Genomic DNA, 25906 nt, shown 5'->3' on the forward strand with positions numbered 1-25906 from the left:
TCTCAAGTTTGAAAGTTATCTCCTATCCAACTGCTGGGACCCCCTCCCATTTCGAGAACTGGTGCTTTGCAGAGCCTTGTGTAGATCATTGATTCTTATGCGAATGCCAAAGGCTAGCTATACTCTCATCTATCTTCAGCAGGACATTAAAAATCAATGGAGCAGCAGTGCCCATGCTTGACCACTTGCTCCATTCAAATAGGGCTTTTCGGAGCCTGAATTCTTGAGATCGGTGGGGATACCAGAGGTCGGATTGGATAGGGGTTAACTTCATGATTAGAACATGGTTGACAAAACAAGTACAAGGCCTCATTCACAAATTCTTGTTTAAACATGTAAGTGAAAGAATAGTACTGGTGTCAGCAGTGTTTTGGATCAGTGTGTCATCCGTGTGTCTGTTTTTACCATTAGTGTGTCATCAGTGTTTTTCTTTAGAACTGGAGAAACAAATGGGTTATTCTGCACTGCCGTGGTCTGCAAAATTGCCAGTGTCAAATACTTATTTACCCCACTGTATCTCCTCTCCAAGATCCTATTCTAATATGTAGTAGGTGTAATAATAATATTAGCAAATACCTCCAATTAGAAATGTAGTATAGTTCTTCTGTTTCGCTATGTCTCTTACCTCATGTCCAGGCATTGCAGGACCTTAGTTAATAGTTATCCATGGTTACGAACACTGACATAGTTACAGTTAGTTAGCAAGTTGCTAGTGGTCGTATCCATGGATACATAAGGTTCTGCATTGACCCTTCTCATAAATCCTGGCAAAAAAAACCAAACATGTGTCCATGAGTTTTGCCCAGACACACAGTCTGCTAAAAAAAACGCTTACATGTGAATAGCACCATAGATTATAATGGCTACATGTTGTATTCGTGAAAAAAGGGATAGGGATGTCTGAATGACATTAGTCTGCGCAAAGTATTTGGAAAGCATAGTTTCCTATAGATAAAAATATCTTGACTGGTTTTTATCTGGTTACTATCAGCTCTATAGCACACAAGATATGTGTCTTCTCCTTATATAAAGAGGTGATCCTGGGTCACACAGCACATCATCTCGTCCTGTGTGCCAGTGATAGAGTTAAGAGATTATTGTATTCAGAAGAGCTTTTCCCCCACCCTGGCACAGTCTCGCCGTCTAAATATAGAGATGCCATTCTCAGTACTTTTCTGCATGTGTCTCCATGATTAGCACAATGAAAGCCGCCTCTGTATAGCCACAGAGTACTGTAAGTGATACATTCCCCACAATAATCCCGGCGATGTAAGCTATTTGTGAGACACCTTACATACCCCCTTGCATCCACTGACTTCATAGCAAGTCATTTATATTGATTTATATCAGTTTATTTTAACCTGAAATATCCAAAACCTTTCATTGAGTAACTAAAGAGGCAGGCAGCTAAAGTAACTCTATAAAGTTTGGACTACTTTAAAGAGTCCCCCAAATTTTGGCCTCTGTGATGAGATTAACTAGGAGGGGGCAGGTGTGGACAAGTGGAGTCACACTTAAAGAAGTTGTCCACTACTCCGGCAACCCCTTCTCATACCCCACGCTTGGCCCTGATAAAATAAAAAAGCCTATACTCCCCTCCCGTGCCAGCGCCGTTCCATCGGTGTCAGCACTTGCGTTCCCAGGGCTCTCATGCTTTTGATATGACACAAGACCCAGGCGCAAATCAGCGCTGGCATCACTATCTCCACCTTTGGTCAAATCGAACATCAAGAGAAATGCCGGACTGCGGCTCCTCTCTCACTTCCTCTTGATGATTCATTTGTCCGAAGGCGGACATAGGGTTGCCAGTGCTGACTGGGCGCCGGGCTCACATGTCATATCAACAGCACAGGAGCCCCAAGAAAGCATGTGCCAACACCACTTGAATGGCGCCGGCACGGGTGGTGAGTATAACTTTTTATTTTATCGTCGCCAAACATTTAGATCAAGAAGGGTTTGTCCTAGTAGTGGACAAACCCCTTTACACTTTCCCAAAGCTTTGATGTGACTATGTAAAGGGAGATCCTCCCAGGTTCATATCTTATACTGTGCACTCCCATACATTTACAACACAGAACCAATTAAGGAACAAGGAGCGTAGATATAAAATAACTGAAGTTTATTAAAAAATCTAAAATCTAAAATATTAAACAAGTATACTTTTGGATGCCTCAAGCCAAACTTGAAGATCAGCACAAGTTAACACGCCACAAAATCCTAAAGTATTCAACAGTCTTCATATGGAAAAAGATATATATAAGAATTTTATGTAGGTAGATTTCATTGTATTTATTTCATAGGGGGTAATTTATTAGTATATTCACTTGCATCACAGTGCAAATTTCTCTATGCACTTTAACAATGGTTATTACCAGGTAATCCGAGTATCAGATATATATATGTATTTATTCAGTGGCTATGCACTTTATCATATTATATTAGTATTTCATAGGGGGTAATTTATCATTAATATTATTTTCATTAGCATATTCATTTGCATCATGGTGCAAATATTAGTATGCACCTTTATTACGGTCATTATCATGTAATTAGATTATTAGATATATGCATGTATTTATTTAGCGGCTATGCACTTTATTACATTATGAATTATTTATATATATGTGCACTATTATAATCATTATTTTTGTTAATGTATTTGCTGCCCCTTTTGTTCTCTTAGTCTGTTTGCTTTGCTGGTTGTTGTTCACTATTATGTATTCACTTGTATCATAATATAATTATTATCATGTACTTTAATAAGAGTCATCACTATGAAATGTATATTAGACATATGTATGTATTTATTCAGCAGCTATGCACTTTATATTATTTATTTATACATATATGGGCACTATTATAATCATTATTGGTTTTATGTTAATGTGATTGTTGTCCCTTTTCCCTTGGTCTGTTTGCCCCGCTGTTCGTTGTCCCCCCTTTATGTATTCATCATATTATTGGTTTATATCTCCCATGTTTGTAGTCCTGGCTTGAGCGGCAGTGGAGTCTTATGCCGATAGTGCGCATGCGCGCCGTCCCGATCCTCCGTCGCTTCACATGACGCTCACACACTGACACGCAGCCTTCGGGCTTGCGTGTCACTGAGCGTCGGCAGGAAGTGAGGCGTTTCGGAGGAGGGCAGACACGCGATGCGCCGGCGTCATCGGCTGCTGGACTCGCACTGCTGGCCGGCTATTGGACATCTCCGGTTTAAAAGCTCGGCTCTCCTTCACCCCGGCACGCCCCCGAAAGAAGCTGGCGGCGAAACGCGCATCGGGGTGAAGGGACGCCTGGGTGAAGCTCTGTGGCAGGTAATATGTACCCGGTTCTTATTTTATCCCCCCGCATTTATTGAGACGGCTATGCCCTGTATATTGGCCCATTGTTGTGGCATTTATATATAATCTGGGGAGGTTAAATATTGTGTTAGGGTCCTTATGTTCAAGGATCCTGGGTATTGATCCATATATGTTACCCATCTTCTTAAAACATTGAGTTGGTATAGTGTCAGCATCTCTTTGACATAGGATTATCGTGTCAACCACTAGCAGGTATTTGCAGATGGTTGCTGTATGTATTTATACCTATACTCATTTTGTTTTGTGGCGTCCCTTTGTACGGTATTTTTTGGATTTATCAATTGTTCTGTTTTATATTTATTTATAATAAAAATGATTTTATACCTTTATTGAGGGATCTCTTCTTGGTCCCATTGATATCTATATGGGATTTTGTGTTATAGTGTTTATGAAGTGCCCCACGTTATTTTTGGACATTTAGTGATTATATGGAAAAAGGAACCAGACAGCCAAAATGTATAATGGATTTCCTCCTATTACTTATACAGTGCTGGTTCTATACTAGTTATTCCACCCATACCAAGAGTGCACCTAATTAGACTCCTTAATAAAGTGCATAGTGCTTTTACTACTGCCTACAAGTGCATGTCTTAATGAATACCTGGATAGCGTGTCAGCTCAGCTGCATCTCACCCCGACGCCGCAATTCGCCTATCTTTCTTCCGGGGGCGGAAGAAGGATAGGCGAAATGCGGCGTCGGGGTGAGATGCAGCTGTGAAATTGGAAGCAGAGGAATGCGATACAGCAAACATGGATGTGAATGTCATAATTTCATCTACATGCTGCTTTTTTCAGCCTGCATATTCAACCTGTGTTGCAATTTTTTTTAATCCATAGCATGTCAATTTTGCCATTGTGTTTGTTACATTTTTATTACAGATCATTCCCAGAGACATAAACAGCATACAGTGGCATGTAAAAGTTTGGGCGCCCCTGGTCAAAATTACTGTTATTGTGAATAGTTTACCAGGTTGAAGATGAAATGATCTCTAAAAGGCCTAAAGTTACAGATGACACAGTTCATTTATATTTTAGGTAAAAAGAAACATATATTCATCTTTTACATTTTAAAAATTACAAAAAGGAAAATGGGCAGATGCAAAAGTTTGGGGACCCTGCATGGTAAATACCTGGTAGCAGCCCCTTTTCAAAGTATCGCAGCTTGTAAATGCTTTTTGTAGCCAGACAAGAATTATGATGAGGACACAGGTCAGGTTTTCTTCTCATGACTCTTCCATGAAGGCCATATTTGTGCAGGCGTCTCTGAACAGTAGAACAATGTACCACAACTCCAGAGTCTGCTAAATCTTTCTGAATTTTTTTTACAGTCAAGCAGGGTTTCTGATTTTCCTCTCTTGCAATCCTATGAGCAGCTCACACTGAAATTTTGCTAGGTCTTCCAGACCTTATCTTGACTTCCACTGTTCCTTTTAACTGCTATTTCTTAATTACATTTCCAGCTGAAAAAAAGGCAGCTTGGAAATGCTTTGCTATTTTCTTATAGCCTTCTCCACTATTTGAACCTCCACCATTTTTATTTTCATAGTGCTAAGCAACTGCTTAGAAGAACCCATGGCTGTTGTTTTGTTGCAAAACAATTAAAAACTACACTCTCAAATAATCCTCAAAAAAATATGGAAAAAGTTTTTGTATAAGAAGGGGCCTACAAGTTCTCAATAGGACTGAACGCCTTGTACTTCTGGGCCTCCAGGGAAGTGGCACCTCAGGAATATAGACAGCACTGGAGGATAACGGGCTCCTGGTCCCTTCAAATTTGATTCTTCTCAAATATTTGGCTGTTAATGTGCCTCTTTTTTCTGAACACAATTTTAGTGACCCTGTTGACCGAGGAGCAAAACTTCTAATGGTTTTGTGATTACTCCCCAATATCTTAGCAATTTCAAGAGTGCTTCTCCCCTCTATAAGACTTAAACATTGTTGACTTTTCAGTTAGTGAATTCTCTTCTTGGGCCCATTTTGCCTGAGAAAAACAAACTGCCTAATAATTTTGCACACCTTGATAAAGGAGGAAGTTTCCTTAGACCTCAACAACCTCATTACACAAATACACATCCCCTGATCTGCTTCACCCAATAAGCATTCACGTTTATACAGCTAGAAGTTGGAAAATCTGCATAAAAATTGTCAAAATGGTCAAAATACTCACTTACCTAATAACTCTGCAAACAGTATAGAACATTTGTAAGTTGTATGCTCATCATGGCATGTCACAAATACAGATGAAAGAAGACTGAACATCCTAATAGATGGTCTGGATGAGTGTGGCTTCCTGTAAAATCACATCAGGAAATCCCTTAAATCTGACTCTTATCCACCATACACAGCTCAGCTAATCTAAGTATACATAGAGTCCTAATTTATATATACAGAGGCTGAGTGAGATTATACACAGAGGAAAGTCAAAGCAGCGCATTCATGAGGCAGTACGTCACTGCTGACATACAGTATATGTACAAGGAAGGGAATCAGTAGCTTCTTCTTCAGCTTAAAATGCAGATGTGAAGATCTTATTGACCATCTCACTGCCTTTAGGATCCAATTCACCATTTCTAAATCAGCATAAGGGTTCGCCCACATCTGCGTATAAAATAAGGGAGTGTAATGTGATAAAAAAAATTGCATTGCACTCTCACCAATGTTATTCAGTGAGGCAGTGTTCATCTGCAAGTTTTTCCTCAGCTGGAATCGGGCTCAGGAAAAAAATCGCAGCATGCTGTGTATGGCCACATATATCTGATAAGACTTGACAATGCAAGTCAATGGATGCGCGAAAAAAACAGACGGCACACGTACCATGCTTATGCCGTCCATTTTTTTTTCTCGCACACATCTCAAAGGAACCATGACATTTCATTAGCCAAGTACAGTAAATTCACAGCCAGAACAGTTGATGTCCTGTAGATACTGTATATAATGTCACAAGCCCCCTACATATAATAAACTTGCACCCTTTAGTGCCTTTCATGTGGTACCCAGCCACTGATGTGGCACTAAAGGGTGTTTAGCCTTGTTTAGCCTAATAAAAAAAAAAAATCAAACAATTTGATAAAACCCGACGTGGCCCCATCTTTTTTTGGTTACCAGAAAAGATAATGCAGACAGCTGTGGGATTATATTATCAAGATGGGAAGGTCCCTGGATATTGTGCTCTTCTCAGCTTAAAAATACCAGCCCATAGCCTCCCCACCGGGCTGGGCCCAACTCCTTAATGGGCCCCAGGGGAAGGATTCGCCCATTCACTAATAACTGAACGTGTGTCCCTTGGTGCACATTCAGTTGAAATCTATTGCCATGCAGGACACGATTCCTGCACTGCAATAGGATCCGCCAGCGAATCAGAGGCCAGAAGCTGACGTTGGCATCCGCACCTCAAATAATGGAGGAACAGGATGCAGCTGGACCACGGCCAGGTAAGGAGACACTTTTTTTAACTGAAATCCGCAGTATGGGGAGACATATGGTGTGAAGGGTGAGTGGACATGTATGGGGCAGGATGGACACATATGGGGGGGCAGGATGGAGACACATAGGGGAGCAGGATGGAGACATATGAGGGCAGGATGATAGGACATATATGAGGGCAGGATGGAGACATATGGGGGGGCAGGATGGATACATAAGGGGTGAGGTAGGATGGAGACATATGGGGCCAGGATGAGAGGACATATGGCAGCGCAGGATGGAGACATATGGGGGGCAGGATGGAGACATTTGGGGCCAGAATGGGAGGACATATGAGGGGCAGGATGAGAGGATATATGGGGCCAGGATGGGAGGTCATATGTGGCCAGGATGGGAGAACATATGGGAGCAAGATGGAGACACATTGGGGCCAGGAATGAAACACATGGCAGCAATGAATGAGACACATGGGGGCAGGATGGGGGACATTATTACAGGAAGGTGCCAGGATGTGCGACATTATTACTGTACGGGATATTTAAGGGATATTATTACTGCTGTGATATAAATTATTTTTGAGGATACTGATTTCAGTGGGGGGTGGGGTCCTATCACTGTGCAGTGCGGCACTGTTTTCTTCATCTGGCGTGGTGTAGAAATTGGGGACAAATTGGGGAATGTGCTCTAGATAACTGTTATTTTCTGCAGAGACAAGTCCTAACTGGAAGAATTGATGGCGGTCTGCACTGGATGAAGAAAAGCGAAGATGAATATCTTCAACTAGAGATGTCACTGATGAGTCAGTGTGTTACCTGTACGCTTATGCAACACACTGACAATATATACAGAGCTCCTGTGTATAATGTCACTTGTGATCACTTTATTACTTGTACACTGTACACTATATACAGAGCTCCTGTGACCTGCACAGTATATACAGAGCTCCTGTGCATAATGTCACTGGTGATCACTGTATTACCTGTACACTAACACTATACACTGTATACTATAAATGATCAGTATTATATTATTTGGTCAATATGTGATGATAATATGAGATCAGGTGAAGGTGTGGCAGTATTCGTTCCTTTTATATGGTATTATTCGGTCACTATGCGATGGTAATATGTGGTCTGGTCATGGATTGTTTATGTGGTATTATTTGATTACTATGTGGAGGTAATATGTGGTCTGGTCATAATTTGATGGTCCATGTGGTATTATTTTGTTTCTATGTGGTGGTAAGATGTGGTCTGGTCATGGTGTGCCGGCATTTGTACCTTTTGTGTGGTATTATTCTGTCACTATGTGGTGGTAATATGTAGTTAAGTCATGGTGTGACAGTATTTATCCCTTGTATTTTGTATTATTGGTCATTTTAAAAAATGTATGTGACACATTCCAATAAAGAAAAATAAATATAAATATATCTAAAAAGCGTATTGGTTATTTTAGGAAATGTTTAATAGATTACAGTACAGTTGGCCCTGCCAAAAGAGTCTAACTTGTTTTGGTGGTGGCTTAAGAAATCTTTTGACCAAAACAAAAACTGCTGGTTATGTATGTGATCTTGTGTTCGATGGGAATTGTTAATGTGTGATTGGTGAGGGCCTGCTGCAGAAGTGGAGTTTTTCCAAGAGTGGACAGTGGGACTGTGGAAAGTTCGCAGAGTAGTGACGGAGCCTGGGTGGAGTCTCAACAGGGCTTGAAAATTTTGCCAGTATCGGTCCCTTAAATTCTTGGTGGCAGCCCTGATTATAATACTCCTGAATAAAAAATGTCTGCCCTATGCTGTGCCCCTAAAAAAACAATGTCTCATAATTGTGTTCCCTACACAAAATATGACCTGCACGCTGTACCTCTTATGGCACATGCCCTCCACACTGCCCTCTCACTTCCATACTGGGTGCCATCTTCACATTGTCCACTCACACCATGTCTGCCTATACTGCCCAGACTCTATACTGTGCTCCCTCATCACACTCCCCCTGCTCAGCATACTGTCCCCTCCTTGATGTCGCCTCACACTGTCCCCCCATGCTGCTCCCTTTCCATACTGCCCCCCACACTACCCAGTCTCTTTTCTGTTTTGCTCACATTTTTCTTATCACATACTGTCTCCTAACACTATTTCCTTAAATAGTCTTCTGACACCCCATCTCCATACTGTTTCTGCATTAATCCTCCCCTCGCTCCCATATTGTGTCTGCTTCCATCCCCCCGCTCCTCATACTGTGTCTACCTACATTCCTCCCAGCCTCTCTCCCCATAATGTGCAAAATTTGTTCCCCCCTTCCCCTAATTCAACAAAATCTTTGGTATCTTCAGCTCGATTGAAGCACTTACCACATTAAACTTCTGACATCTATGCGGCGCCAAGGGGTGATGTCAGCAATGTGATCACATAACCTGATCACGCTGCTGATGTCGCCCTGACCAGGAAGTGCTGGTGGTCAGGGCTTCAATTGTATTTGCGCCTGAAAGACTGGGAAAGGTGAACTACACCGTCTCTGAGCTGTCGACTTTAACGACAACTCAGAGAATGGCCGACTTCCACTATGGGGGTGGCAAAATGCAGCAGTTGGAGAGACACTTTGGACTGCCACATCAGCCAGCCCAAAGATGCCCCCCGCCGACTGCACGTGGGGCAATTGCCCTGCTTGCCCCCTCAGATTCACCCCTTGTGTCAGAGCAGATGCTTATATGTCCGCTTTATGAAGAAAATGTAATAAACAGAATGTACTGTATTGATGAATGTGCCTTAGTTGGTAGTAGGAATATCTGGGTAGGTTGCTGGAGTCAGAAGAGAAAGGAAGGCTCTGGTCCAACCAGACAGTTCTTGTCATGGTTTGCTTTATTAGACACTTTAGGATTTAAGGGCACACTGTGATGTGCTTTTAGTTTCTGGGCACTATGCTCAGGGGTTTCTGATAGCAAAGGATGACATTTTTAATTAGTGTATGGTGGCTCAGTGGTTAGCACACTTGCTTTGCAGCACTGGGGTCCTGGGTTTGAATGCCATCAAGGACAACATCTGCAAGGAGTTCTCACTGTGTTTGTATGGGTGTTTGTGTGGGTTTCTCCCTACATTCCAAAGACATACTGACAGAGAATTTAGATTGTGAGCCCTAATGGGGACTGAGATGTCAATATCTGTAAAGCGCTGTGGAATATGTAAGCATAATAAATAAATAAATTAGTGGTCGGATGGCCCAGGATTTAATTTGCTCTGTGATATTCTTGGCTTGCCTTGTGTAAATCTGACCGTGACCAATTTGAATAAGAATCCTCTGGTTGGAGTTATAGCTCTGTTCGTGCCAACCATCTATCCCAGAAGATGGTGATCCCATGAGCTAATTTCACCACGAGTTGCCCAAATAGATCTTTGTGGACGACTATGATAATCTCCATGTGAGCCTATGGTAAATGTGGTTTTGGATCTGTTTGGGAAAATGAGATGGACATGTGTATTATTAATGTGTAATGTGATTACAATATATGCTCATGCAAAGATGATACCAAGAAGATAATTCCCATGACCTACATCCAGCCGACTGACCCTCCAGTAACTTCCTCTAAACATTTGCTGTTTTTATATCCATAGCAATGTCACAATAACAGGTCTCCGGTCTGGTGCGGATCTATGCACAAAAGAATAATGCCTCACTATCCATATATTATAATTCTAATATCTTCAGCAATGCAAGAGTTAACAGCGTACACAGACATAAAGCATCAAACTGATGCAGACTGACTCCAGTATAGTATTGTTGTAATGGGCAATGCAAATAACGCTGTAATGTAGCCTAATGCATGGTCCTAGGACCACTGGGTGAGTGATGGGGCTCATGTGGGGTGTCCTTAGTTACTATTTGTTTGTATGTGTGCAGCTGAGAATAGAAGGGCATGGGAAACCCATATCACTGACATTATAATCATTAACCCTTCACAAGCATGCAGTCCCCGCCGTATAATGGAAAGCAGATGGCGACCTCTTCATGAGTCGTCTGCTGCAGTAATACAAACTCGCACGATGGCTGCCAGTAATCTGACAAATGGGTTACATACACTGTGAGGCAGTATAATGTGCGACTGTGCAATTTGTTGTTGTTAGAGGTTTGATGTCTGACACTTCTGTCTGCACAAATGATATTATATTTCAGTAATGCGGACTCCAGCACTGACCTTTATGGCTGAATCCAAGGGACCTCGTGGGATAACGTTATAACAAACGGGTCTGCAATGATAAAATAAAGGGATATTCCCATCATTAAGATTTATGGCATATCCACAAGATATGCCCCAAAACATTATTTATATGTGTAGCACTCAGCTCTTTCTGTTACTGGCATAGACCACAATGGATCAGAAAAAGTGTGACACCTCTAGGTTTATATGGGCACTTTTGTCTTGAAGAGTGTAGAGCATGATTGCCCAAATTGCCATAGATCTCAAAATCCATTGCTCCCTGGCTTCTGCTTGCTACTTTGTATGATGCTAATAACAGTCCCTGTAACTGGCATAGACCACATTGGAGCAGGAAAAGTGTGAGCAACCTATCTATTAATATTAAAAGAAATCAGCGAAAATGGGTCACTGGATGAAGGTTGAGTGTGTAGCTATCAAACATTTCTTACAGAGAACCTACACAAAATGAAATATTCTATGACTTATGCCTGCAGGGACACCTCTAGATTTATATGGGCACTTTTGTCTTGATAAGTGTAGAGCATGATTGCTCAAATTGCCATAGATCCAAAACCCATTGCTCCTTGGCTTCTGCTTGCAAGTTTGTATGATGCTAATGACAGCCCCAGATGTGTAAAAGCCCTAAATTAGGACTTTAGAGTTCCCGCATGGGTTTTTTGCTTACCTTTCCTGGACTTCTAAATTAATAATTGCGCTTAGTTATTAGTAATATATCACCCTGCTCCTGTATCTCTTCACACATTACTCATTGAGGCTCCAGAGTACAAGTGACTCAAATGCAAAAAACTTGCATGATATAACTCACTCCCTTAGATGACACAAATATTTTGTGGTTGCATAGCAGGGAAGGATGTATGATTTCATTTTAAAATTAAGAAAACCAAACAAAATAATCCAATTATGCAGAAAGAAACATAAAAAGGCCATTAGTAAGAAAGGAAATTGCAAACCTCCGGAGTTTCAAAGGAATTTAATATAGATGGCAACATGTCACTGGAAACATTGGCACAGCTAAAGAAGAAGTGTTAAAATGGGTACTGCAACACAGTCTAGTAATGTGGCACTAATTATAGAGGGCACTGCTAATGAAGGCATTCTGGCTCTTGCTGTGGTCACGAACAGAATAGATTTTATTTATTAGATCTTGGAATACTTATAAGTAACACATTTGGATATGTGTAAAAAATGTTCCTGTGCTGAGATAATCTTATAAATGTGCCCCTGCTGTGTACTGTGTAATGGCTGTGTCTGACCGTGCAATTGTAAGATGCGCAGGGCGGTAGTCATGGGCGAGAGGCTCTTGTGTTCCCACACCCTGATACCCTACAAATAATCAGTTTCCTTATTCTCCTGTGTTATGTGAGTGGTGTGGAACACTATTGTTTTGGTCACAATCCTCTTCTGTTTCCGGGTCTTCAACTTCAGGAACCGCCGCACACACATTAAGGGACATCACATTTATTTTATAAAACCATCTATTTTCATCATATTGAAACACGCAGTATTGGGCTCAAACTTTTCCGTTTTCAAAGTCCATAGCACAGCTCGTCCTGATGTCCGCTGTTCGCTTGCCCTGAGCTATGCCTTTCCTCTTAGGTATCTCTGACCCCTGGGACACTCCGTCCAGCTCTGCAGCTTCCATAATTCCCGTCCCAACTCAATTATGAGATTTTCTGTCCGACTTTCTCTCCTAGGAAGATATTGTGGCACGCTTCTTAGTGCCTTAGTTGGACCATAGGCCCCGATCTTTCTAGGAATGTCCGCTCCAAGTTTATGGCTGATGTTCTCTTGCTACTGAACAGCTTGTGCTCCTCGTGTCCTCAGACCTCAAACTACTGCTCTCTCTCCATCTAATCACTTACTCTCCCTTCAATAACCAGGAAGTGTTCCTCTTGTGAACTGGCCCTTCCCCTCCCACACTGGGGCTGTATCTGAACACATTAAGTTTTTTCTATCCCAAACCTTTCTACTTCCTGAATTTATGGTGCCTTATTGTGCCCACCACTGCACTATACCCAATTCCATCTAATAGCTAAATCTTAACCTATGTCCTATATACCAATCTCAACCTTTCCCTATATCTAATACATTTACCAGAACACATTGAGTCATCACATATTATAGCAATACATTATCTATACACCATGGTGCCTATAAGGTTCTATGCAATATAAAACACTTTTTCGTGTACAAAGGCTATAACCGTTTTTCTAATCAAGGGAGAAGAACATGACCGTCCTGTTCACCATCTTACACAGGAACATGGTCTGAACATATCACAGCTCCTGGCAAGGGGGGAAGCAAAAGAGTATCAGACCATGTCCTTGTACGGTCAGACACAGCCATTGCACGTTACATAGCAATGGCACGTTTATAAGATTATCTCAGCACAGGAACATTTTATTTACACCCCCAATTGTGTAGCTTTTTATTATTGGCTTTACTGATTACAATGTACTTTGTTCCTGAAATAACCTCTTTAGGGGTTAAACTTTTTTTTGCCTAAGAGTCTTTTTCAAAGATGGCATCTCTGCTTTTGGCCCTCTTTTATATAAATACAATATATTTCCTAATAATGATAGGCGCTCCTATCATAAATTCCAATTCCAACACAAAAAACATTATAAGCCCATAACAAGGAATAAGTACATCCAATGAGGGTACTGATTAAAAATATTTTATATATTCCGCATGCACCAAAATTTTACAAAAATATATTTCCTTTTCCAGCTGTTTTAATTAAAAACAAAAACATTTTTAGTAAATGGAATCGTTTTGCAAATTTTCTTCGGAAATACCCTTATTCTCTTGGATGAAAACTGGAAAACAGATATACAGTGCCTTGAAAAGTATTCATACCCCATGAACTTTTCCACATTTTGTCACTGTATGAGAGCAGATATGATATAAAATAATGACCATTTTTTATGACTGCTGTATACATGGGACAAATCTTTTCTTGCAGGAAGCTGGCACCAGTAGCTGCCTTGCCAGAAGTGACAGGAGGTCTGCTATGCTTGGCGCTTACCATCACATGAGCGATGCTATCTTTAGCAGAAGGCATGCTAGCCCTTTCACAGCACAGATTAAATACAGACACCCGTTAGGAAGAGAAAGACGACACGACCCAAAGGCACCCATGCTTTTTATCATTTTTTATAATGACCAAGCTTCATGTTACTGTTGAAGGGACGGTGTTTGCCACAGACAAGGAATTATTGGTGAAGCACAGTGAATATTTCCGCGCTCTTTTCCAGTCTGGAATGAGGGAGAGCTCCCAGGATGAAATCCAGTTACACAACTTAGGTGCAATGGGCTTCTTGATAACTTTAAGGGTGCTGGACGGTGAGAGGCCTCTTTTGAGCTGTGAAGAGATTTTGGAAGCTGTGGAGTGTGCAGCTTTCTTACAAGTGGAACTCCTAATGAAGCATTTGGTCAATATGATTGACCCGGACAATTGTCTGGTAATGTATGAAGCTGCTGCCACCTATGGACTGCTAGACCTGTTCCACGAATCCGCCTTGTACATTCGAGATATTTATGAACTTTTGGAAAAAGACATACAGGCCTTGCCCAAAGACCTCATTGAATATGTTGAGTCTCTTATGCCCAGCACTTTTGTTGCAGTTGGCTCTCACACTCCCACCATAGCTTTCCTTGAGGATCCATCAAGGACAATGTGCTTCCTAAATGAGAGTGATAATCAATGGGTGAGTTTAGGATGCATCCCAGATAATGCCAGCACATTTTTGGCTGGTGTCACCACTCTAAACAATAAAGTTTTTATTGTAGGTGGAGCTCGAGGAGCCAACAAGCAAGTTGTAGAGAGAAGTTTCTGTTATGATCCAGAAAACCACACCTGGAGTGAGTTCTCCAGCCCACATCAGCTCCGCTACGAAGTGACACTTGTAGGACATGAAGGGTATTTATATGCCTTCGGAGGGGAGTATGAGAGGGTTCCTGTGGCTTATGTGGAGAAATATTCTTTATCTACCCAGATTTGGACCTTTGGGAAAGAGCTACCCCAACCGATGGCAGGTCCTCCTGCTACAAAAGCCATGGGAAGAGTTTTCATCTCTCTCTGGAAACCACAAGACACAACTATAATCTATGAATATGATACTGACAAAGATGATGTAATTCCTGTTTCATCTATAAATAGACCACAGAGCTATGGTCATTGCATGGTGGGACACAGAGACAACCTGTACATAATGAGGAATGGCCCTTCTGATGACTTTCTACGCTGCACAATTGAGAACTTTAACCTCAGCACCCAGCAGTGGACAACGCTCTCCGGACAGTACGTTAACAGCAAAGGAGCCCTTTTTACAGCTGTAATCCGTGGAGATACAGTTTTTACCCTGAATAGGATGATGACCTTGCAGTACAAGATAGATACCTGCAGCTGGAAGCCCATAAAAGAGAAGTCTGGATTTAATAAAGCAGGGACTATGCACACATTCTTCCTGAGACTTCCCACAGAGATAAAGCTAATGGCCAGCAAATTATATAAAAATCCCCATCAGAGCTTTGTATAATTCTTTATAGATGTCTTATTTGATACCTTATCATATTCTTCACATACTTTACTAATTTATTCATTTAAATATTTTTTGTATGCTTCTTGTAACCATACAACATTAAAGTTAAGGGGTGATTGTATAAAAATAGCTCTGTTTAATATAATGTTACTGTGTAGATATCTTACAATTTAATATAGTTCCATTATTTGTCTTCTCAACTATCTATCTATCTATCTATCTATCTATCTATCTATCTATCTATCTATCTATCTATCTATCTATCCCATATAATACTATATAACAATTTTTTATTTATTTTTTGTTCCAGGGTCCAAAGTGTGTTTTCCTAATCCATTATGCCTAAAACAAATAGAAAATAGAAAATAGATATTGTTCTACAAAATTTTTGCTTCTCTGATCAGGACAATGAAGACTATTCAGTATTGAATACGAATGGAGAATTTTTCCGAAAACAAACAAATTTCAAAATTTCATTGCAAAGTTTTTGTGGAACAACTATTTTCTATTTGTTTTAGGCATAACATGTAAGGAAAACACACTTTGGACCCAGGAACAAAAAAATAAATAAAAATTTGTTATAGTGCAATTTGCTAATTTTCTTTTTTTGACACAATAAATACAACATTTTTCTGGCCTGTGGTCATAAAATCAAAGTTTGTGCTGAATGAAGTCGTTTTTCCATAGTCTTTAAACATAACTAAGCAGTTGAAATATCAAACTTGAATGCCAGGAACAAAAATTGTGTTACATAGTGTTATCTATCTATCTATCTATCTATCTATCTATCTATCTATCTATCTATCTATCTATCTATCTATCTATCTATCTATCATCCACCTATTTATCATATCACCCTCAGACAAAGGCTTAGTGCCGAAATTCACATCAGGGCAGGCGCCATTCCAGCAGGAGAGGACCTCTCATGGGTTTGTGCATGATTATACTTTTCACTATCATTATTATCATTGATGTGTATGCTCTACATTACTTTTGCACTCTCCTGGGATCATATGTACGTCTATATGAGATCCTCTCCTGCAGTGTGTGATGCCTTTTTACTGCTGTATCTGTCTTCCAGACATATAAGTAACTGTTGTTTTAATTTTTATGCAATAATAATGTCGAGCAAGTGATTTCAACAATGTTTCAAATATACCTTATACATGAAATCCGAAAGAAACCCTTTTAAAAACCTTCTAGAAGATGTCTACCTATGCTCAGGGCCGGCGTCAGCACACGGCGCAACCGGGCAAGTGTCGGGGCCCTAGCGAGACTGGGGGGCCCATAACGGTAAGACACTTATTATGCCGGCATTGCCGACACTGATGCGCAGCGCATCATGCGCTCCTGGGGGGCCCCCGAAGCAGGACTACATCATTCCCGAGTCTAACCCTCCCTCCCTGTGCTAGTGTGCTGTGTGCTGTGTGTGACTCCAGCCAGGACTAGGAGGTGGAGCTGGAGCGGATATATGATTACCGGCACTGGCAGCAGGAGGCGGGACTCACTGACTGGGACTCACCGCAGCAGGAATACTCACCAATCATCGTCCATGGGGATAGAAGAGTCACTTCCGGGCCGGCGGTTGTCACTTCCGGGTAAGAATGAGGAGCTCGTCAATCCTAAGAAGAGTAGTGCTGACACACAGATCGCGTCGCGACACGGTCCGGGACCCGGGTCCACCGTCCAGTTCCAGCACAGTGAGCAGCAGAAGATGAGCAGCATTCGTCAGTGCATGTGCGCAGATCCTGTGTCCACAATGGTCGGGGGCGACGGCGATGGCGTGGTGGTGGGTGAACTAGGCTGCCTGTGTTATATACTAAGTGGGCTGCCTGTGTTATATACTGCGTGGGATGCCTGTGTTATATACTACGTACGTGCCTGGGCTGCCTGTGTTATATACTACGTGGGCTGCCTGTGTTATATAATATGTGGGCTGCCTGTGTTATATACTATGTACGTGCCTGGGCTGCCTGTGTTAAATATACGTGGGCTGCCTGTGTTATATACTATGTGGGCTGCCTATGGTATATACTACGTGGGCTGCCTGTGTTATATACTACGTATGTGCCTGGGCTGCCTGTGTTCTATGCTATGTGGGCTGCCTGTGCTATATACTACGTGGGCTGCCTGTGTTATATACTACGTGGCTGGGCTATATGTTATGTGGCTGCCTGTGTTATATACTACGTACGTGGGCTGCCTGTGTGATATACTACGTACGTGCCTGGGCTGCCTGTGTTATATACTACATGGGCTGCCTGTGTTATATACTACATGGGCTGCCTGTGTTATATACTACGTACATGGGCTGCCTGTGTTATATACTATGTGGCTGTGCTATATACTACGTGACTTGGCAATATATTACGTGGCTGTGCAATATATTACGTGGCTGTGCAATATACTACGCGGCTGTGCAATATATTTTGTGGCTGGGCAATATACTACGTGTCTGTGCTATATACTATGTGTCTGTGCTATATACTATGTGGCTGTGCTATATACTACATGTCTGTGCCTTATACTATGTGGCTGGGCAATATACTACATGGCTGGGCAATATACTACGTGGCTGCGCTATATACTACGTGGACTGTGCTATATACTACGTGGCTGTGCTATTTACTACGTGGCTGTGTTATATACTACGTGAGCTGTGCTATATACTACGTGGCTGTGTTATAAACTACATGGGCTGTGCTATACACTACGTGGGCTGTGCTATATTTCTCTGCTGTATCTGTGCATCATGAATCGTGGTATGAGTTAAAGAGGGGGGCCCACTGAGACTCTTTCGCCCGGGGCCCTCATAAACCTGGAGCCGGCCCTGCCTATGCTGTTTCTGAAGCTTTCTAAGGCAGGGGGCTGAGCCATGCACGCTCATGGATGAATCCCATGCACTGTATGTCAGTGCATCAGCAGGTTATCTCAGTCACACAGTGCAGGAGCTCTGTTAGTTGTGGGCACACACTGCTCCTCTGCGTGTCAGACGGTTCCTGTGTGCTCAGTGATGTTGCCGTTTTCTTCATTGTATTGCACAGACACACAGGACAATCAGAAGACAAGTCAGAAGGGGATCAATGGTAGGGCACTACCCCTTAGTGTTTACCTTACTGCTCCTTCCTTGTCAGCTGGCTCCTGTGAGCTCAGTAGTCATTGGTATTGTGTCAATTGCTTCCTGTGTGCTCAGTGACATCAAACATCTCAGTATTAATTTGTCAGCTGGTTCCTGTGTGCTCACTGACATGGGCAGTTCTCATTGCTATTCTGTCAGCTGGTTCCTGTGTGCTCACTGACATCGGCACTTCTCAGTGTTATTCTGTCAGCTGGTTCCTGTGCTTTAAGTAACATCAGCACTTCTCAGTGTAAATTTGTCAGCTGATGGCTCCTGTGCTGCCTGTGAGTGATGCAAATCTAGAAAATATGCCTCAGGATGATCAATAACACTGAGAAGTGCCGATGTCACTGAGCTCACAGGAAGCAGTCAACAGGGCAAGAGAAGTGCCAATGTTACTGAGCTCCTTCTGCTCTGTCAGCTGATTGTCCTGTGTGTCTGTGCTATACAATGAGATGTGCAGACATCACTGAGCACACAGGAACCAGCTGACAGGCAGAAGAGCAGTGTGCTGATAACTGACAGCTGACAGAGCTCAGCACTATGCACTGCGTGACTGTTGCACGCTGTGTAGGCTCTGCGCTCACCCTCAGAAGGCTGCATTGAGTGTGTGTGTGGAAGTGAATACTATTTTGTTTTAGAAACAACACAAGGGGAACATCTTCTAGAAAGTTTTTTAAATGTTTTCTTTCGGATTTCATATATGAAGTATACTTGAAAGATTATTAAAGGGAACCTGTCACCCCCAACCTCTTTTTCTCATCGTTCAGGGTACATCGGGGGCTTATCTACAGCATTTCAGAATGCTGTAGATAAGCCCCTGATGCTGGTGGGCTTACCTCATCTTCGATTTTGTAGGTGACAGGATCCGTTTAAAATCGCTTGCTTTACATTATTATTGAAGAAAAATGACAGTTAAGTTTTAACTTTTTAATCTAACAAAACATTTTTGATACATTTCTCATATTTGTGGGCTTATGACAATTTTTCCTCTGATGTGACATTTATTTTTTGGGTAGCCCCATACCCAGTACTTTTATGTGTACCCCTATATTCTTGGTCACTTGGCTTATTGCTTTATTCAATATAAACAATCTTTTGTGTATATCTTGTGGGGGCTTGTCAGTGTGTGTCCTTTATGCTATTATCTATCTATCTATCTATCTATCTATCTATCTATCTATCTATCTATCTATCTGTCTGTCTGTCTATCTTTAAAATGGTTTAGGCTTGGTACTTGTAAACACAAAATATTTTGTCATTAGTACAATTTCCCCCCATTTGCCTGATATTGCCAATGAATTATTAGTTGTTTACAGCTCATTGACTGTTATATTATGCACCACTGCTGGACATGTGCAGAATGTATCAGAATGACCATGATTGCTGTTAGTCTCCTCCCCACCCCCTGGGGATCGTGGCCAATTTCAGTCTCACTACTCCTTTGATGCTGCAGAGGCATGGCTACTTCATGGTTTGGGCCAGTAATGCAATGATGCCATTGGCCCAGCCTGTCAATCAAACAGTAACTCAATGACCACCCCCCACCACCACCTGCATTGTAAGAAAGTCACCTGGCTTATCAGCAATGAGCTCCTGTACAAGACAAAAACCTATCATGGTACAATTCAGGGAGCCGTCACTGATCATCAGAATGTAAAGGCAGTAATGGTTAGTGCAGTGTCTGGTAAGGTGGACATAGCCCTGTGAATGGTACCGCAGCTCAGCCCAATAAGCCAAGTTCCTCAAATGCAACATACAAACGAAAAGCGCCCTGTAGTGCAACTATTCTGCATCACCATGATAAGGTAAAGGTAGCAATATGCATGCTCGACAATTGTGGTTGTGCTAAAGACAGCACGAGTCTATAGTATGGTACGTAAGCTAAACATGACTGCTTCTCCAATCCATGGGCCTCGATCAGAGAGATCAAACATAAACAGGTATCATATAAATCTGCAAAACAGCAACAACAAATACAAATGTATTCAAGAAAGAACTTGGACTTGGTTCCATTTGCAGTACGACGCTCGTCGGTAACCCCGGTTGTTTCTTGGTGCGTTGGAATTCATTCCTTCAAAAGGGGTCGACCACACAGTTATGGTCATTGTTCTGCTGAGATCTGTAAGAAAGTCGCTAATTTGGGGGCAACATCGTCAATGTAAAATTCACGGTGATGGCATATGACTGTGGTATCACGTCCTATGGCATTAATTGACCTACATGGTCAAGAATCATGATGTAATTATGGACAGCAATTATTTCAAAGCTTGTTGACCTTATATTTAGTGAAAAAACAAAGCTTATTACAATCTCAAGACACAGCTTAAATATATATTTTGGTTTAAAAGTATAAAATGTGCATTAAATTGCCAAAACGTGGAAGTTTTGTTGGAAATCAGGAAGGATGTGAGTGTAGTGGGTACAACAGTTGGAGTCCCGGGCCCAAATGTCCATGTGAGAAGACCAATGACCATGATAGTTGGAGGCCCTTCTGTAGATTTACATTAGGGCCCACAAGTTATATCAAGTTACATCAGTGTAAATCAGGGTTGTAGCTGTGGATCATAAGAAAACCTCCAATGCTCTGATTCCAACCCTGACACCCAGTGTAACGCTCATAGTATTCGTGGGGAGTTTTTCTTTTGTTGCGGTGTTCTGCCATAGCTATGGAGGGAGCAGAACATTTCTATCCAGGATTTTTTGCACAGAAGAAACAGGAGGAGCTTCTTGCTATACAGCCACACAGTCCTCATCTTATGACCGGTGGGGGGCGCTCTACCTATCTCTTGTATTATCATTGTACATATTAACGTGACCCAAGATTGTGAGTAAAGTATCAGCAGATGTCAGTAATACAAGAGAGCAATCATGAAGTCCGACGTCCTAATTATTTACTACTAGTCCCCGACCAGTTCATAAACGCTCCGTCCTACAGGAAGCAGAATAAATTAGAGGTCATTAAATTAACCAGCCCCAATTAGCCGGAGACAGTGATAGATTAGGACATTTTGAAGATATATCAATATTGCTCCTAGCTGCTTCCTGGAACCAATCATTTCCTGTAACTAATGGTGGTTTCCACAGAACAATAAAACTTATTCACATAATTCACATTTTCAACACTGAATTAAATGGGTACTTTACAATTCATAGAAAAAAAATCTATTGTTCTGCATATTACCTGGAAATTCACAGCAAATCAGGTCAAACAAAACAAACACTTTTGTTTTACAACAGTTTACAAAGCTTTAAAATGTGTGTACTCACCCACCTCCCCTGGTCCTATGATGGTAACAATGGACTTTTTCTGCTACTTGTACCCTCTGGCCCATATTACAGATCTGTGGGGCCATATGAAGTTTCTTCTAGTGCATTGATATAGAAATGAAATAACCTGATTCATGTTATTTACATGCCAAATTATGGGTGGATATTGCCTCTATCTTCTAGGGATGATATAAAGCCTCAGATAGGAATCTTACATTGGCACACACAGGGCTTACTGCTCTGTAATAGGAAATGTAAGAACACAGAACAAAAACACATTAGACCCCATTATCAGAGAAAATAAAGCATACAGTGTTGAAAAGTATATCTTCATATGTCTAACATATCTGGGTTATGTTTAAAATGCAACGTTAGCCAAAAACTTGATGTGTGTGATCAAGGCCTAAAGGACTTCATGCATACACATTGGATAGGTGTCAGATAAACCATCATTCTGCTAATGGCTATCTCTCCCACTCCCCCACACACAGGAACACTCAGCCGAGCTTTACTGTGTTCTCTATGAGAGACACCGACAGAAGAGCATGGTAGACACTTAACCCCTGAGCAAAAGGATCAGATGATTTCATTTCAACTCTCTGATCTGCATCTTCACAGATATTGTTTGTTGGGGGAAATTTGGGGCCCCCATCCCATACACAGTAGCTGGTTGTCCAAGATCTGTGGTTTATGGCTTAAGGTACCTTCACACTGAGCAACTTTACAAAGAGAACGACAACGATCCGTGACGTTGCAGCGTCCTGGATAGCGATCTCGTTGTGTTTGACACGCAGCAGCGATCTGGATCCTGCTGTGACATCGCTGGTCGGAGCTAAAAGGCCAGAACTTTATTTGGTCGTCAGGTCGGCGTGTATCGTCATGTTTGACAGCAAAAGCAACGATGCCTGCAATGTTTTTCACGGAGCTAACAACCAGCGAGAACGATAAGTGCGTCGCCGTTACGTCACTGGATCGCTCCTGCATCGTTCTGGAGTTGCTGTGTTTGACGTCTCTATAGCGACCTAAACAGCGACGCTCCAGCGATCTAGTTTAGTTCGGATCGTTGTCTATATCGCTGGAGCCAAATCTTGTGCTAAGAATCTCATGTGTTTTTTCATATATTTCACAAGCCATTATGCTATTCCCATTTCATGTATCGCACATTTCCTTGCTCTAGCACAGATTCATTTTGAGTGCAGCCATTAATCTATTTGCTATATGACTTTTTTGGTTATGCACCAGTTCAGATTAGATTGCTGTTCAGTCAGTTTTTCTATATCTACTATATCGCTGGAGCGTCGCTAAATGTGACGGTACCTTTATTTTTATCTAATATCTTTGGCGGCTTAAAGGGACTCTGTCACCCCCTCCAGCCGTTAGAAACTAAAAGAGCCACCTTGTGCAGCAGTAATGCTGCATTCTGACAAGGTGGCTCTTTTAGTTATTGGTGCAGTCAAAGCAGAAATAAAGCGTTTTAAAATTTCGCAAAAATACCTGTCTTTAGTCGTGGAGGCAGGTCTTAACCCCCCTGCTGCACGCACCACGCTGCCATCACTCAAGGCTTCTTCGGCGCCAGGCGCCGCCCCCTCCCCCTTGAGCACTTTTGCAGCGCCCCAGAGACCTTGTCATTGCAGTATAGCGCTCTGCCACTAAGGGGAGCAGCGGTACGTCTGATGGCACTAAGGAGTTCTCCTGACCAGGTATCACTAGAACACATTACACTTCACACTCCGGCCACTAGGGGGAGAAAAAGGCTTTATTTATTGGGCCACTCCTCACACTGGTAAAACTAGGGGCTGGGGAGGAAGTTAGTCAGAAGCTGACTGGGTTGGAACCAGGCAACATCCCGTGGCAGGGGGTGTTGCAGGGAGAAGGCACAGGGGGGTCCCTGTCAGGCGTGGGAACCTGGCAGGTGCCTAGCAAACAGAACAGAACGTAACGGAACCGCGCCTGCACTACCTTGCGGCGGTATCCTAAGTGTTGTGAATTCCGCTCTTGGGCTCCCTCCGGTGGTTGTAAGTAGCATTTTTGTGAGTTCTGCTCTTTGGCTCCCTCCTGTGGTTTTTAGTGGTATGGCTGCTTCTTGGATTTAGCTTCAGTAGCTGTTTTCACTGATCGTCTTTCTGGCTCGGCTATATTAGTCTGGCCTTATCCCTCATCCAATGCCAGTTGTCAATTGTTCCTGCCTGGAGTCATTGCTCTTAGGACTTTCCTGACACTCTGACCAGTTCATCAAAGCTAAGTCCTTGCTTGTCCTTTTGCGGTTCTCTTGTTTTGGACTTTGTTGTTCAGCTCTTTCTTTGTTTTTGTTCATTTGTCCAGCTTTTCAGTATGGATCTATTCAGTTAAGCTGGAAGCTCTGGGCAGCAGAGTTTGCCCTCCACACCTTTAGTCAGGTGTGGAGATTTTTGCATTTCTCTGCGGTGGAATTTTTCTAGTGTTTTTTACTGACCGCACAGTGTTCTGTTCTGTACTATTTCTATTTAGCTAGAAGTGGCCTCCTGTGCTAAATCCTGTTTCATACTACGTATGTCATTTCCTTCTCCTCTCACAGTCATTATTTGTGGGGGGCTAATCTATCCTTTGGGGATTTTCTCTGAGGCAAGATAGTTTTCCTGCTTCTATCTTTAGGGGTAGTTAGCTCTTAGGCTGTGACGAGATGCCTAGGCCGAGTTAGGAGCATTCCACGGCTACTTCTAGTGTTGTGTTGAGCTTAGGGACTGTGGTCAGTATAGTTGCCACCTGCTCAGAGCTAGACACATGTCGCTCCCTAATCACCAGATCATAACACCTAAGAAAGAGACACGAAGGGAAGGATATTGTGGAAACGTGGAAACGAGATCAGCACAAAGGAGAGCCAGTAAGAGTCGTGCCGAGAGAGGAAGGCAACATCTTACTGAGGCGCGTAGTCGGTGGCCGGATCACCGTAGGAGTAACTGACTTCAGGCCTTACTTCAAATTCCGCTGGACAGTTAATCATAGGTTGGCTGTCTACCTTCTACACCTATGAATACATAGGGGGCAACATTGGGAGAGGGGCGTCTCTAGGGTCCCGGAAGACCTCCAAGCCTTCCCGTCAAACGGGTGGCGTACTAGCCATAACATATCTGGGGGACGTTAGAAACTAGCAACATCTGGAACCAAAGAACGAGAGAGAGAGAAAGCTGTAGAGAACGAACGAAGGAGAACAGCAGTTGTGAGGACTATTCCAAATGCTCAGCAGGGTAGGACTACAACACACAGGCGCTATTGGTAGGCAACGATTTCCATCTGCGAGGGAAACTCTGGAAGTGCCCATCGGACCGGCCGGTCTCTGATAGCCCGGTTGAACGTGCTCTGAACTGAGTATATTGAAGCCTTCAGTAAAAAGGTAAAGAGACTGCAACCTTGTGTCCTCGTTATTGCCTGCACCTCACACCATCACCATCCACCTCACTGGGAGGCCCTGGGGACATACTTCACCTGTGGGAAGGTATACCATCCAGCTGCCATTCCATCACCCCAGCGGACCCCACAGCAGCGTCGGTCACCCTGACCGAACACCACAGGTGGCGTCACGAATCCCTGACAGACTGTACTACCACCTTCATTTGACGCCCCTTAGCAGGGTCATGACCGGGTCCAGCCACCGTGACAACCGCAGAACCGAAGGAGAAAGGACCGGTACTGAGTGACTTGTGGCCCTGTGTCTGGGGGCGCTCCACTTTTACATATGAATAGCAATAACATCTCTAGTCAGGACACTATTGTCTTTTGTTTTTATTACCTGATCCTAGTCTATTTATATGTTGTGTGTATTATTTCAATAAATTTATATTTTTTGATTACCCTTGGACTATGCTCCAATTTTCTTATGTTTTATATCATGCCCAGGAGTGTCCTATAGGTGCACCTTTGAGACATCCACATGGGTCTTGGTCTCTGTGGCGCCTCTATACTAATGTTGCCCTGTATGGTTTATGTTTATCTTCTGCAATGAA

General features: G+C 42.5%; 1 protein-coding gene and 1 long non-coding RNA gene across 3 annotated transcripts in view; one reads left to right on the forward strand and one right to left on the reverse strand.

The window, feature by feature from the left end:
* LOC138676762 (uncharacterized) overlaps positions 1-11749 on the reverse strand; it is a 67362-nt gene extending 55613 nt beyond the window's left edge. For both annotated transcript variants that reach the window (XR_011320822.1, XR_011320821.1), the window contains exons 1-3: positions 11659-11749; positions 10971-11022; positions 5534-5652 (exon numbers count right to left, since the gene is read on the reverse strand). This is a non-coding gene — a long non-coding RNA (uncharacterized lncRNA). The remainder of the gene's footprint in view (positions 1-5533; positions 5653-10970; positions 11023-11658) is intronic.
* Positions 11750-14106: 2357 nt separating this feature from the next.
* Positions 14107-15612, forward strand: KBTBD13 (kelch repeat and BTB domain containing 13). Its single transcript, XM_069762145.1, has one exon. It carries the CDS (start codon positions 14156-14158, stop codon positions 15533-15535), a length of 1380 nt encoding a protein of 459 aa, XP_069618246.1. The 5' UTR covers positions 14107-14155; the 3' UTR covers positions 15536-15612.
* The last annotated feature ends 10294 nt before the right edge of the window (positions 15613-25906 follow it).

The sequence above is a fragment of the Ranitomeya imitator genome, chromosome 4 (genome assembly GCF_032444005.1).
Source record: "Ranitomeya imitator isolate aRanImi1 chromosome 4, aRanImi1.pri, whole genome shotgun sequence".
NCBI lineage: Eukaryota > Metazoa > Chordata > Amphibia > Anura > Dendrobatidae > Ranitomeya > Ranitomeya imitator.